Below are 15,812 nucleotides of genomic sequence, written 5' to 3' on the forward strand. Positions count from 1 at the left end.
TCATTGCAGCTGCTTACAGTTTCAGCCTATTTTTGCACTTAGCAGCCAAAGAGAAATACTGACAAGCAAATGTGTTTTTGGACCTGAAATCAATGCTATTTTCAAAAAAATTAAAATTATATATTCCGAATTGTTGTCAAAATCAAAATATTAATTAACCTGTAACCAAGATATACTATGTCTTTTAATGAATTTGCAAAGTGGCTGGTGAAGTATTCTGTTACATCCATATTTGACAGTTTGTTACTCATTCAGTTTTAGTGATTCAATGGTTATTTGCAGAGCACAAGTAACTCATCGATCTATAACACGATCTACATACAAACCAGGACAGGATGTGTTGGAGATGGGAAAAATGGTTACAAATCTCAACCTTCTCCAATTTCAGTACGCTATTTTGTGTTGTTTTATTTTAATCACTTTTAATTCATTTCAATATCTTGCCATATATATATTTTAACATTTAACATGGAATATGTTTTCCTTTGTTCTACAAAAATATGTTAAATTTTTGGCAGATGTTTTAACGTAAAAATGGACCTTTGAATTTTAATCCTAACGAATCTTAAATGGATTGTTTCTTGTAAGAGGAGTCCTGAGATAATCAAATGCCACAGCAACCTAACCCTGAAGATGAAGACAAATTTCAATTTCACGAATTAATCGTGTTTTCTAAATCTGTGAAATTTGAATATGAATACCAGAACTGACACTGCCTACGTGGGTCTGCAGTATCTTGTAAAGAAGTACATGCATTTTCGATTCCTTTCAACACTTTGAGAGAAACATAATATTCTTACCTCCTATTGGTGCAGCAAAGCAACAGCCAACTCCGACAGCACAAGCAGCTGCCAGCATCTCAATGTTTCTAGATTCATTCTAAATAAAAAGTAAACAAAGGTATAATTTAAACTGGTTGTTTTCTGGCCACTTCCATAGAGACAGGACTGTCATTGTTTGAAAAACCTTGGAAATTTTGCATCATATAGTACTAGAATTTCTTAAACAAAAGTAGTGAACAAAATATTTTAAAAATTAACAAAATCTAGGACAAGTGAAAAATCGCATTTAATTATGTAGTAGTGCAAACAGAAGTTTCCAGATAGAGGACTGGAACATTTTGTGTTGAACTAGTTTCATGTAGGCTCAGGGATGGGGGGATAAGGATACCTGCCCTTGCTGTCCTTTACACCAGAGATGGCTCTCGGCACCACTGGGACCGATAATGACAGAGTCTGTGGCTCCAACATCACTGAAAATACTGAGGATGATAACATAGGCCCACATAAACTCTTACCTCACCTTCACCCTGCTATTTAGAATGCCAAAAAATCTGATCATAGGCCTCTTGTTTTCTACCCCAACTCCCTTCCCTCAACCAAACTTCCCACTTCTGACTTTCTGCAGCTATTTGCAACTAGGTCCTATCCCCAGACAGCAACAGTATTTCCTGGAGGAAAACAGAGACCAACCTTGCAGCAATCAGAGGCTGGCAGCTTACAGAACAGCTATTCCACTACAGTAACAGTGGCTGCTATCAATGCAGTGTCTGCTAAAGGCCTGGTATTGCCGCTGGATTCTGTAGGCTGGAGGTCACTGGCGGCGGGTTGGTGAAGACGCGAAGGGCAAGTGGATGATTCTCAGTGCCACTCCCTGCCACTTTCCAATGTCAGATCTTTGACCAGGAGACAACCCCAAAGCACCCTATAAATACTGTTGCACATGGCTTTGCTTCTCATGCTCACTGCAAGGTCAGACCTCTGTCTGCAACTGGTTTAATACCAACAGTATCAGGAGGAGCCCATTAATTGGGCATTAATTACTTATTTATTCACCTCAACTGGTGATCAGGGCAGAAAGGCTCTCCATGGGCCTTTCCACCATGGACTTAATCAGGCAGAGGTGATAAGGTTGTGAATCCCCACCTACTGATCCCCAGTTGAACGTCTCTGCCCAGCAAAACATATTATGGATGGGAGTATTACATTCCACTCTGTCTTTTAAATTTACTGTTCCACAGCCTTCCCTACTGACATGCTCCAGACCTCTTACCAGTCAGGTGAAACTCTACTCCCTTTCTTGCTCCTTATTTCATAATTTTAAAATTTTGCTGCCAGCTTTTGACCTGACAACATGATGAGCAGTTTGCCAGGATCAACTTGGTCACGACTTCTTAAGCTTCTGTTAGGAGCTGCACAGAGGCTGGTATCCTGTCACCAAGTCACCCTTGACCAGCCACCTCGGACTCAGTCCCTTAAATCAGGAATCTCTCTGAATCCTCTGTTTATACCTGTCAGCCAGGGCTGCCTGATTTGCCCAGGTTAACAACCCCAATCAAGGATCTCAGTCAATGAGACTACCTGATTCCAAACACTACAGGAACCTTTGAAATAACTATTTCTAAAGGAAACAACTCCTCCTTCTATCACAACTTAATGTTTTTATGTCCAGAACCATCTCTTAAAGGCAATAACTTTGTTCCAATGAATAAGTTATCCTGTGTTACCTCTAGATTCAAATAGGTCAAGAAATGCAACATAATCCTTTGTCTAATACTTCAAACTGAATTTTTATTTGGGGCAGGAGCCCGACATTTGATCTATTTCCAGATTCACAAACTAGCCTGTTTCCAAGTTGATTTTTGATGAACAGGACAATTAGTGAGCAGAGTGTGCACTCACCCTTCAACTAAGGATAGCTTATGAGTGGTCCTCCAGAAATTATATATTGGCAACAGCACTGCCTGAAGAAAAAGAGGGTGCCTCAAGATAGAGGAACTTAATCAGAAGAGATTTTAAGAATGTAGAGTATTAAAAAAAGCCCCAGCTGCCAAGACTTCATCCTAGCAGAGCAATATCTCCGTTAGTGGGGAACACAAAAACAAATTGCATAAGCTTCTATGGGTATACAGAATGGAAAAGATTAGCAAAGACAAATGTGGGTCTATTACAAACAAAGACAGGAAAATTTATAATGGACAATTACAAAATAGCACAGAAGCTCAATAATTGCTGTGTGCCTGTCTTCAAGGAGGAAGATCTCAGAAATATAGATCCAAAAGATTGGTTAAAACCGAGGAACTAAAAGAAATTAGTATTCGCAAAAATGAAATAGGATCAAAGAAATTGTGAAAACTGAAAGCTGACAAATTCCAGGCACCCGATAGTTTACATGTGGAGTGCTGAAAGGTGACTATACTGAAAGCGAATACATTGGTGGTCATGTGTCAAAATTGTAGAGAGAGTCTGGAATGGTGCAAATGTAACCTTACTGCTTCAGAAAGGAGGAAAGGAGAAAAACTAAGAATTATAGGCCTGGTAACCTGAGATCAGGAGTAGGGAAGTGCTAGAAACTATTATAAACGATGTGGAAACTGGACACTCAAAATAATTATCTGACGAGACAAAGTTAACATGGATTTATGAAGGGGAGAAACATATATGACAAACTTGTTAGAATTCTTTTTGAATGTTATTAGCAGAGTAGGTAAGGGAAACCAGTCAATGTGCCACAATTAGATTTTCAAACGCTTTCAGGTTCCACAAAGTAGTTTAGCAAAAGCAATTACAGCAAATGAGAAAAAGGGTGATTTACCAGCATGAGTTGAGGATTAATTATTGGAAAGTAAACAGTGTATGACTAAATGGGTTATTTTCGTGTTTGCAGGCTTGGATTAGTTGGGTACCACAAGAATCAATGTTTGGGCCCAGTTTTTCACAGTCTATCAATGATTTGGACGTGGGAATCAAAAGTAATACTTCAAAGTTTGTAGATAACACTGACCTAGGTGAGAATGTGCATTGCACCATGATGTAAGTAGGGTTTAAGGGGATTCAAAGGCTGATTGAACGGGTAAGACCATGGCAGATGGAAGATAACATAGATACATTTTACGTCATCTACTTTGGTAGGAAAATAAGCATTTCTTAAATGGTGAGTGTTCAGGGAAGTGTTGAAGTCCAGAATTATCTAGGTTTCCTTGTTCACTGAAGGCTCACGTGCAGATGGAGCAAGCAATTGGAAAAGTAAATAGCTTGCCCGTCTTTATTGCAAGAATACAGCCTGGCTTCAAATGACAGACTGCATGTGGAGTACTGTGTGCAGTTTTGGTCCCCATACATAATGAACAATATACCTTTCCAATAGGGGGAGCAGCACAGAATCATCAAATTCCTGGGCTGACAAGACTGTCCTATGTGAGGAGACAACCTGTATTGAGTAGAGTTTAGACGAATGAGAGGAGGCCTCATTTAATTCTTAAATTACTAGACAGGCTTGGTGCAGGAAGCTGGCTTCCCCTGGGCTTGGGAAGGTTTACAGTCAGTAGAGGAGCCTTGGAAAGGGAGCAAACCACTTAAGACTGAGATGAGGAGGAATTTTTTCGCTTCTAAAGTAGTGAATCTTTGGAACTCTCTGCCCCAGAGGCCAATGACGTTCAGTCATCAATTACACGCAAGATAGTATCGAGAAATCTATTGAGCCCTAACAACATCAAGGGATGTGGTGACAGAATGGGAAAAATGGTACTGAGGTAAAAGGCCAGCAATGATCTGGAATGGCAGAGAGAGCCCAAGGGGCTGAATGGCCTATACCCCGTTTCTATGATTCAATGCTCCTGGCAGCAGCAGCAACACAGGTTTCTCACAGACAGGGCTTTGGCAACCCTCCTGAGCCAGGTCTACTGTGCTTTAGGCCAGCTCCATCATTTGGCCATGTTTCGGCCTCAGTGGGCTCTCAACACTCTGAACTGAAAATTCCAGTCAATTTCTGCTGAGTAACATGAATAGGGCTTTTAATTCACCAATAGTCTATGTGCTGCTGTGGGCAGCTGCCATCCCCAGAAACTCTCACTTATGATCATCTCAGAATGAAAAATTGAGATGCAGGTTCAAGTATGAAGACAATGGCTGCTCATAAGAAGTTGAAAACCTCTCTGCTTCTGTGATGATTTATAAATTTGGCCCTTTATCACTGTTAATTGAATCAACTTTCTTACGTGCCCTTTTTAATTGCAGTTTTAAATATTTCAATTATGCATAATGGATTTATCAATTATTGTCCCTAGAACCATTATTTGAATCATTTGGAATTTTCAATTTGACACATTTCCTTTCTTGGTAGCTGCTCTCATTGGTTATTTTACACTGAACCACATAAAACTCAATTCAACCCAATCCACTATACCCTCTGACCTTCCACACTCGGATGCTGAATAATCTGTGTTCATTAAAGGACTCAGTTTATATATTTATGTCCCCACCTCAATGATTCTTTTTCCATCACCTTCCCCTCCAGTCCCATTTATTAGGCAGAAATCTTGTCTTTGTTCTACTGAGCTTTTTCACCTGTCTCTGATACCTCCTTCCACCTGGAACCCTCCTTCTGGTCACTTGTCTGTCCAATTTCAATTTCTGCCACACTGAGCTTATTTATTCCTATCTTGACTCTCTGTGTTTATCCTTATCCAGTCTCTTTCCACTTACTTTCAGGATTCTTCTGATGCTTTATGTCAATTCTGCTACTTCCAGTTTCCTGGCCTCAGCCTCCTCCTCTTCACCATGGACATGTAATCTTTCTACACGTTCATCCTCCATCAGGATAGTCCAATGTCTCTTTATTTCTTCCTGGAGAGAAGGCCTGAATGGTCCTTATTCACCATCACCTTCCTTCACCTGGCCAAGCTGATCTTCACTTTGAACAATTTCTCCTTGAATTTATCTCACATTCTCCTAGTAAAAAGTACCCATCTGGGGTCCCGGTTATGCCTGCCCCTTTGTAGGGGAAGGGGAAACATTCCTTATTCCAGTTCTATTCAGAACTTCCTACCACACCTCTTTCTCCAATATGATCAGATCATCGTCTGTGATGCTTTCTTCCCTCATTCAGAATTAGAAGAACTCATGGATTTTGCATCCAAATTCCATCCTTCTCTCGCCCTCATCTGGTCCATTGCTGACTCTTCCCTTACATGATTATTCTGTTTCCATTTCTCAAGATAGGCTGTACACTTCTATCCATTACAAACTTACCTATTCTAGTAGTTGCCGTGACTAGACTTCCTCATACCCTGCTTTCTGTAAGGATTCTATTTCATTCTGCCAGTTTCTCAGCCTCTGTCATGTCAGTTCCAACCTTGCAATACAAATAGTGGGTTGGAAGAACAGTCATACCTGACTCAAATTGTTAACTCTGTTTCTCTCCACATATGCTGTCTGCCGAGTTTCTCCAGCATTTTGTGTATTTGTTACTGGCGGCGTACCTTGTTACGGTTGTAAACACAAATAAACAAGGGCCAGAACAAAGAGTCAGAAAGGCACAAGCTCCCCCGTTCCAGAATTCCTTCCTCCATCTCTTGCACTTCACTCCTGTCCCCTCATTTAAGATTAAATACAAAATCTACTTGCTTGACCAAGGTTTTGATTGTCCACCTAAATCTGGTGCAAAGGGGAACAGAGGTACTTTTACTAGGATTTACTGCAAGAAGTAAACTCTCCAGACCAAGAGCTGAGTGAGAAAGGATTAAAGGTGTGGATCAAGAGGCCGGCTTGCAGTGTGAACTACAGCCCATAGTGTGGCACAATTGCAGGAAAAACAGTTGAAAAGTGAGTAGGATTGATGAATATTTCTAGTCCTAAAGTAACAGCAAGGTCTTCAGTTGGTGTTTCGGTCTTTAGCGTTTTCTTCTCTGTGTTCTAAAAAATAACTGCTCACGGTTTAGAATGATCGTGGTGATTTTTTTTCTCTTTCTGGTTTGTCAAAACAAAATATCATTACAATGAAGTAATTCATTTAGAAGGTAAATCAAATACGATAGTGCTGGCAGGTTGGGTGATGCGTTGTTGGTGCAGCATGAGGAAGCTGCTGGACACCAATGTGAACCGGAACAAACACATCTCTAGTTAAGTGTGTGCAGCTCAAGGAACTCCAGATCAGAGTTGAAGAGCTGGAATCTGAGCTGCAGACATTGTGCCACAGGGAAGGTTGCGTGGAAATGTTGGTCCAGAGGGTAGTCACAAAACTCAGACTGAGTAATTCAAAATCCACCTGCGATCAGGGACAGGAGCATGTGACTGCAGGTAGGACAGGCGTATGCACTCGATGGGTTAAAATTAAGTAACATTGGCCCCTGCAATTGCCAAACAGGTGTGAGGTCCTTGCAAGCTTCGGAGACGAGAATGGGGGCTGTACAGAGAATGAGCAAACTGACCATGGCACCTTGGTACAGGGAGCCATTCAAGTGGAGGGGAGGGGTAAATAAGAATATAGTTATGGTAGGGGATAGTATAACTAAGAGGATGGAGAGTATTCTTTGCAGCAGTAGCAAATGTCCTGTAGGCTCTGTTGACTGTCCAGTGCCATCTCCTCAGGGTTGGAGAAGAGCTCAGACTGGGAGGGAAGGAGCAACAACATTGTTAGTAGCAACAACATTGGTATGACTATGGAAGTTTTGCTGCAAGATTTTGAACAGTTAGGAGCTGAACTGAAAAGCAAAACTCCAAGGTAATAATTTCTGCATTATGACCAGAGCTGCGGACAATCTGGCACAAGATGAATAAAGTCAAAGAGTTAATTGCGTGGCACAAAAATTGAAATGGATTTCGGCTCGTGGGGCGCTGGGACTAGTACTGCAGCAGAAAGGAGCTGTTACAGTGGGACAGGCTTCCCTTGAACTGTACTGGGACCAGGGTCCAGGTGCATTGTCTATAACTAAGGATGTAGACAGGGCTTTAAAATAATTAGAATAGAAGTGAAATATAGGCTCCCTAAGCAAGAGGACATGACAGTATTGCAGGGCAACTATTTGGATATCAATACCCAGCGTAGAACAGGAAGGTACAGATGAGACAAAAATAGAAAAATAGCAATAGAGTCAAAAGGGGAAGTAACAGTTTAAAAAGGGCAAACTTAATGGTTCTTTAATCCAATGCATATAGTTTTTGGAAGAAAGTTCGTAATGAGTATGATCTTACAGTAATAACAGAGACAAGGCTTTAAGGAGATCAAAAGGTTGGAATTACTCAGGGATGTGTGACTTTCTGAAAGATCAAGCAAGAGGAAAGGTGTTGGGGTACACTGCTGGTGCAGGATGGAATAAATACAATAAGTATGATTTTGAAGTAGAAGATTTAGAATCCATCTTGTTGGAGGTTATAAATAAAAACAGAAAGAAGATACTGGTTGAAGTAGTCTATAGGCCTCCTAATAGTAGCTATTTTGAGCTGCTAATATGTATTGAGACAGATTTAATAAATGACGTCAAAGTAAAAGTTCTCCTAGGAAATAGTGACCATAACATGGTAGAATTTTGCACTCGGTTTGCATGGGAGGAACCTGGGTCAGAAACAACTGTGCTAAGTTTAAATTACAAAGGAATGAAGGAAGAACTGGCTGGAGTGGACTGAGAAAGGAATTTAGCAGCAAAGATGATTGAAGAACAAAGCAGATATTTATGAAAATAGTTTGTGATTCATAACAAAGATATGTTCTGGTTGGAATGATAGATTGACGAGAAAGATGGATTGGAAAGATGGATATCCCGTAGGAAAGGGATAAGCCAACCATGGTTAACTAAGATAGTTAAGGATAGGACCAACCTGCAAAAAAAAGACATATAATGTGGCAAAGATTAGCGGTAAGCCAAAGAATTGGGAAAGTTTTAAAACCAACATAAGATAATCAGAAAAATAATAAAGTGGGAGAAAATAAACTTTGACAGTAGACTTACAAGTAATATCAAGACGAACAGCAAGAGCTCCTTTAAACGTATAAAAAGGAAGTGAGAAGCCAAAGTGAAGTTATTAGAGAGTGAGGCTGGGGAAAAAATAATGGGGAATTAGGAAATGGCAGAGGACATGAATAAGTACATTGCATCAGTCCTTAAAGTAGAAGACACTAATAGCATTTCAAAATTATCATCCAAACAAGGGGCAAAAGGAGGAAAGGAAATAAATACAATACCTATCACTAGAGAAAAAGTGCGAGGGAAACTAACAGGGCAAAAGACTAATAAACGTCCTGGAGCTCATAAGATGCATTCCAAGACATTAAAGGAAGTAACTACAGCAATAAAATGGCAGCAATGTTCCAGGAGACCTTAGATTCTGAAGAAGTACCAGAGGATTGGAAATTGACAGTGTAACATATTTATTTAAAAAGGGAAGGAGGCAAAAACAGTTAACTATAAGCCAACTAGCTTAACATCTGTTTTTGGGTAAATGTTACAGTCTAGTGTGAAGGATGTAATAATAGAGAATTTAGAAATATATCATGTGATCAAGCAAAGTCAATGTGGCTTCATGCCAGGGAAATCATGCCTGACACATTTACTAAAAATCTTTGAAGAGTTAATAAGCAGGATAGACAAAAGGGAAGCAGTAGATGCAATTTTTTGGATTGTGAGAGGGCATTTAATAAGCTACCATACATTAGGCAACTTAAGAGCCCACGGTGTTCGATGCAGATATTAGCATGGATAGAGGACTGTCGAACTAATAGAAGACTAAGTTCGTATAAGGGAGGGAATTTTCAGAATGGCAACCTGTGACTAGCAAAATACTGCAGGGATCAGTGCTGGAGCCACAATTATTTATAAAATATGCTAATAATTTGGATGAAGAAAGTGAATGCACTGTAGCCACGTTTGCAGATGACATAAAAATAGGTAAGAAGGAAAGTGGTGAGGATTTTAAAGTCTGCAGAGAGGTCTAGGTAGGTTAAGCAAGTAGGCAAAAATTTGGTAGATAGAATATAATTGGGAAAATGTGAAGTCATGCATTTTGGCAGGAAAAAAAATCAAGGAGCTGAAATTTATTTAACTGGAGAAAAACTGTAGAAAGCTACTGAACAGAGGGGATTTGGGAGTCCTGGTCCATGAATCACAAAAAGCTGTCATCTAAGTCCAATGGGTAATTGGGAAGCCAAAGGGAATGGAGTACCAAAACTGGAAGGTTTTGTTAAAACAATATGAAGTATTATTCAGACCACAGTTGAGCCCCTTTACTGAGGAAAAATATACTGGCATCGGAAATAGTCCAGAGAAGATTCACTCAGCTGATATCAGGTATTAAACAACTGTCTTATGAAAACAGGTTGAGTAGGTTTGGCCTGTACATGCTGGAATTTAGAAGAATGAGAGGTGACGTTATTGAAACATACAAGATTCTTAGGCGAATTGACAATATAGATGCAGCACAGTTGTTTCTCCCCATGGGAGAGTCTAAGATCAGAAGGCATATTCTTAGAATAAGGGGTTACACATTTAAGACCAAATAAGGAGGATTTTTTTCCATTCAGAGGGTAGTGAATCTGTGGAAATCTTTGCCAGTGTTGAGGGCTGTCAAGGCTAGGTCATTAAGTATATTTCAGGCTGAGATAGACAGATTTTTAATCACTAAGCGAATCAAGGGTTACAGGGAAACAGCAGGAAAAAGTGATGTTAAGGATTATCAGATCTGCCGTGATCTCATTAAAAGGCACAGTAGACTTGATTGGCTGAATGGCCCCCTTCTGCTTCTGTTCAGACTTCACATATTGATGGACAGTGCTAAGTATATTCTAAAAAAATAGACAGTCGAGATATAGTATCAATGGGAAAGATAGATGGAACAAAAACAAAGTTGCTGGAAAAGCTCAGCAGATCTGGCAGCATCTGTGGAGGAGAAAACAGAGTTAATGTTTTGGGTCCGGTGACCCTTCCTCAGAACTGTTTTTTTGGAAAACATCAGTTTATATACAGAAAATAGGGAGGTGGGTGGGGTAGGGAGTAAACGATAAGATAGAGCCCAAAGAGAGAGAAAGACAGTTGGACAGACAAAGGAGTTGCTAATGAAAGATAGATGCTTAGTTTACAAATACTCATTCTTCAGATTGTAGGTAGAAAAACCCATTTGTGCTCCTGGATGAATCTTTATTATGAAAATAAAGTGTTGCTAAGGAACATATTGAGCAGAAACTACATACTTCTTTTATTAATTTAAATTTATGACTGTAAATTAGTAATATGATTCATGATGATTAATATTATTCCAAATTCCAATATATTAGTTCCAAGGAAACAAATTAGATTTTGTTTATGATGGTCTTGTGGTTTTGGTTTTGCAATCCATTGATTTCAAGCACTGATTGACTGCTCACAATTCTACAAAGTGATGCTAAATAGTATTATCTATGGAGTAGAATTTCTGTGGGATCAGTCCCGACCTCCTGCAATGACTGTGATGAAAACCCTGATGGAAAAGCATAAGCAGTTATTTGTACCACTTATCAAATGTTATGGCCGATCTTAACCTCTGCCAAAGTCATGCTTGGCAATCGACAGAACAAGTGTAGAAATTCCAAAATCACATCACCAAATACCGGGAAAAGCAAAGTGATATTCCTAATAAAAATGTAGAACAGAACTATACCCTTTAATGAAGTGTCGTTTAATATATATGGAAGGTCACTACTGACACACCGGGCTGAGCTATTCTTGCATAATCCTACAACTGGTCAGCTGCATACAGCACTCACGCAGTGGCAAAGATCACAAGTGCTTTTTCCTCTATATTTACATATTTAACATTTTTTACACTTCTAAATATTCCTGCTTGCATCTCAATCAGACATTGTTAAAGTGCACAGAATTACTAGCTTCGGCTAAGTTCAGTTAAATCCCTTGGTAATTACCAATAGACAAAGCAGTGAATCGAAGTTTCAATTTTTCCTTTGCCACTTATTGATAAATTCAATAAGCTTTGGTTGTTATAAAATCAGAATCCTTTGTACATTATGAAATTGTAGTTTGCCATATTTAATTGAACACACAGTCATCTAAATTTTCCAATTAAGATTTCTGATTTAATGCCTACAATGAACCATTCATTCTTACATTTATTTCAATACCAGCATAAAGCATTTGTGTTGAAGTACATTTTATCACTTTCAAAAAAAAATTAAAATTAGCAGTTAGTGCCGCTACTTGTCAACCAAAAGAGGACATATTAGAACACACTGTTACAGTAATTAATCATATTAAAGTTTTGTTTTGCTATGTTGAAGGAAATATTATGTGCTATTAGGAGAAAAGAGAAAGTGATCTCAGGAACCTAGGTAGCCTTTCATTCAGAACATACACTCATCTCCCCATGGCTCAGATTCCGAGTACTTTCCAGGCATTGAAACAGGCAAAAAAAAAACATGATTTCATATATTCTAATTATTTGGTCCTAATGACTATATCCTGTCAATTCTCAAATCTAGCATAAAACGGAGAAAGCAGTAACAGAATTTTAATGAAATGTTGATTCCAGTGAGTCCGCCAACACAACACTTGAAAATTGCAGCTTTGCAATTAAAACTGGGCAATTATACAAAACTGAATAAAGACAACCATACTCTAAAGGAGTTCTTGGAGTCTGTTGAGATGTTACATGTAAGCAGCAGGTTACTTTTGCTAAATTAAGATACTGTGATGCAATTTCACAATCACTGTGCAAACAAATATTAACTAGAGAATCATCTGATCCTAACTTGCTGTAACCAAGCAACACTGTCCTAGAACTTGATACACAGCACTATCAATTTTGCAGTCTTTTATATATCATTAGTATGACCAAAAATATTCTCTGCTGAAAAGTTCTGAATAAGCGTTCTTTTATGACAATCCATACAAATGGAATAATTAGATTTTATTCAAAGGGTTGATGCGTTGTCAGTAAATGTAGTTTCTTGTAGGCTTTTTGGAAGTTTGACCTGTCCAAGCGTTTCACACACTGAAATAATCTCAATGAGTCCTGTTCCACATTTGTAAAATAAAATTTTTTTGGCTTCCAGTACAACAGTTAATCACTGTAATGACTACTGATTTGTTTATGCTTTTTTGCTAGTTATTTAACAGGCATTAATTGAATTTTCCTTGCATTGAATCTTGAAATTAAAGATTAAAGACTAAAATTAATTGAATTTTGACTTGTATTGGTCAGTCCGATTTAGGTTCCACTCTCTACAGATGGCAGAGCAAGCGTGATAGGCTGCACGACCGACTCCTGTTCCAATGTTTCGAGAGACTATAAGGACTGCTGATGTTGGAAGCCAGAATCTATAGGTAGGAGACTGGAAAAGCACAGGTCAGACAGCAGAGGAGCAGGAAAGTCACCATTTCAGGCCAAAACCCTTTATCAGGGCTGGGGAGGGGAAGGGAGCCCAGAAATAAAAAGAGGGAGGGGGTGGCGGCTGGGGGAAGGGTAGAAGAGATGGTGATAGGTGGATGCAGTTATTGTCATTGGTCCGTGGGAAGGGTGGAGCAGATAGGTGAGTATGAAGATGGATGGGTTAGGTCAGGTCTACATGCATCAACAAACCTGACCTTCTGGTTCCCATCCATTTTAAATCCCCCTCCTACTCCCCTGACGATATGTCCATCCTTGGCCTCCTCCACCGTCAGAGTGAGGCCAAATGTAAACTGGAGGACCAACACCTGATATTTCGCCTTGGGAGCTCAAACCCATGGCTTCAACATTGACCTCACCAGCTTCACCCCCAGCTTATCATGTCCAGCTCACCCCCTCCTCCTCACCTCCCTGACCTGACCTAACCTGTCCATTTTCCTACTCCTCGTCAACGTTGACTTTCCTGCTCCTCTGATGCTGTCTGACCTGCTGTGCTTTTCCAGCCTCACACCTATAGACCCCAATGTTCCTGGACCTTTCTTCATTTAACCCAATGTTTCCACAAGTGGTGCTTATACCTCTGCAGAAATATCAACTTTTACTATGAACACAGCTTGACTGATATTCTTCCAGGTTGTTACTCTCCACTTGCAGCCTGACACAGACTCTATGAAGTCCTATTGGCCTGCTTCAATCCCTTTCATTCTATGTATTAAACCAAATCAAGAACTGTATCTGGAAACATGAGGCATTCCAATACCACAGCAGTAAGCATTTTAACAAGGATAACTGTACATTCTGTTCTTCATTTAAATGCATTTTGTGGAAGGCAGGGTTCACCGTGGGTTTAGTCATAACCAGTATAAAATAAATAATACTTAATAAATGCAATGGTTTTCAGTTGATCCCCTTACTACACCATTTCATGATGCTGGTTGACTGGGGCACAGATCTCTTGTTCTGTTTCTCTTGACTAGGTAAAATCATTTCAAGCAACACATGATTAGGATCAAGAATGTGTTATTGATTGATGGTTTTGAGGTACGGTTCTGAATCTGAAGTTAATGACCTGATGGCTAAGGTGACCAAATAGATTGAGCAACAACTTGTAAATCTTTGCAGCCTACACTAATGCTAACAGTAAGAACAGGAAAGATTTCCGGTCATCAACCACATGAGGGAAAGAATTGGAGCTTCTCCCAACCCCAGCCATAGCTCTAGATATACAGTATGCATGTAGAAGGGTCTGCTACCATCAGCAGTTGGCGTGGGTCAGACTGGTGCCAACAGCACAGGATTCAATCCATAATTATGAATCTACTTCTTATCTTTGTCATAGTTGAGGTCAACCCAATATTTCTCAGAATTCTTCTCACATTCCTTGAATGAATGTCACTGCACACCAACTAACTTGTTTGTCCTTGGATATGAAGGGTATGTCTTCCTCCTCAGGTTGAAAATTGCAAACTACAATCCTAGAATCACAAAATGGTGACAACACACAAATAGGATATTCATCCCGTTATGCCGTTGTCAGCTCTCTATGAAAGTAACGCAGCGAGATCCACTCCAGTCTTTTCCCTGTAGACCTCCAATTCTTTTTCTCTTTAGATAATTATCTAATCCCGTTTTTAAAGTCACTATTGAATCAGCCTCTACCAAATTTTCAGACAACACATTCTTGATCCTAATCATATGTTGCTTGAAATGATTTTACCCAGTCAAGAGAAACAGAACAAGAGATCTGTGCCCCAGTCAACCAGCATCATGAAATGGTGTAGTAAGGGGATCAACTGAAAACCATTGCATTTATTAAGTATTATTTATTTTATACTGGTTATGATAAACTTAATAAAATCTTTAAAACTGAAAATTTGTACCTGGAATTGGTCTTATAACTAATCAGGATTAGTAAATTTTAAAATAACACTCAAACTCAGTTTATAATTGTAAGTGACATTGGTCTTACAAGCAACGTTAAAGTGAACCTACGAATCTTAAAACAGTTTTATAAAAGTTCATCATAACTTCTTTGTTTTTGTATTCTATGCTCTGGTCAGTTCTCCAAATGCTCATGCTCTATGACATGCTCTAATGGCGGTTGCCTACTTTCTATGTAGATCTTCCTGATATTTCACCAAAGCACCTTTGAATAAGCATCATTTGGATTTCAAAAGCTATTATTTGCAGAAGTTCTAAGGAAGACAGTGAATTAAAACAAAGACAAAGGAGCAGGTGTATAAGGAATGGTGTACAATGACTGTTCAGAAAATAGATTGTGCTTCTTTTACTTCAAACACTACTCCAGAATAAGTGAATAATCTTACCTCATAAATCCCACCAAATAGTGACATGAATTTACTCAGCAATGCAGCACACATACTTGCAATGTGAACAAAAGGTCCCTATGGATTGGAAGAAGCAAAAAGGTGAAATATGAGTGACACTATTCCATAATCAAAGGTCAAAAATGCAAAATTATGAAAGGAAAAATCAGGAAGGTGTTATGTCATTTGCAGCCACACTTCAGGCCAAGTCCACACCACAAACTAATAAAATATATACAGATATTAGTGCAGCTTGAGGCAATTTCTTCACTACAGCTTTGTAATAAAATATCACATTCTGGAAGGATTTTGAATTAAAAGTTTTGAACGAAGTATA

At 39.1% G+C, this 15,812-nt stretch overlaps 1 protein-coding gene across 1 annotated transcript in view; it reads right to left on the reverse strand.

The window, feature by feature from the left end:
* The window catches only part of LOC109928881 (chloride channel protein 2), a 305,011-nt gene that overhangs the window by 1,553 nt on the left and 287,646 nt on the right, over positions 1 to 15,812 (reverse strand). The window contains exons 6-7 of the mRNA XM_048604584.1: positions 15,476 to 15,553; positions 801 to 879 (exon numbers count right to left, since the gene is read on the reverse strand). Of these exons, the coding sequence (XP_048460541.1) occupies positions 801 to 879; positions 15,476 to 15,553 (157 nt within the window). The remainder of the gene's footprint in view (positions 1 to 800; positions 880 to 15,475; positions 15,554 to 15,812) is intronic.

The sequence above is a fragment of the Rhincodon typus genome, chromosome 13, assembly GCF_021869965.1.
Source record: "Rhincodon typus isolate 14 chromosome 13, sRhiTyp1.1, whole genome shotgun sequence".
NCBI lineage: Eukaryota > Metazoa > Chordata > Chondrichthyes > Orectolobiformes > Rhincodontidae > Rhincodon > Rhincodon typus.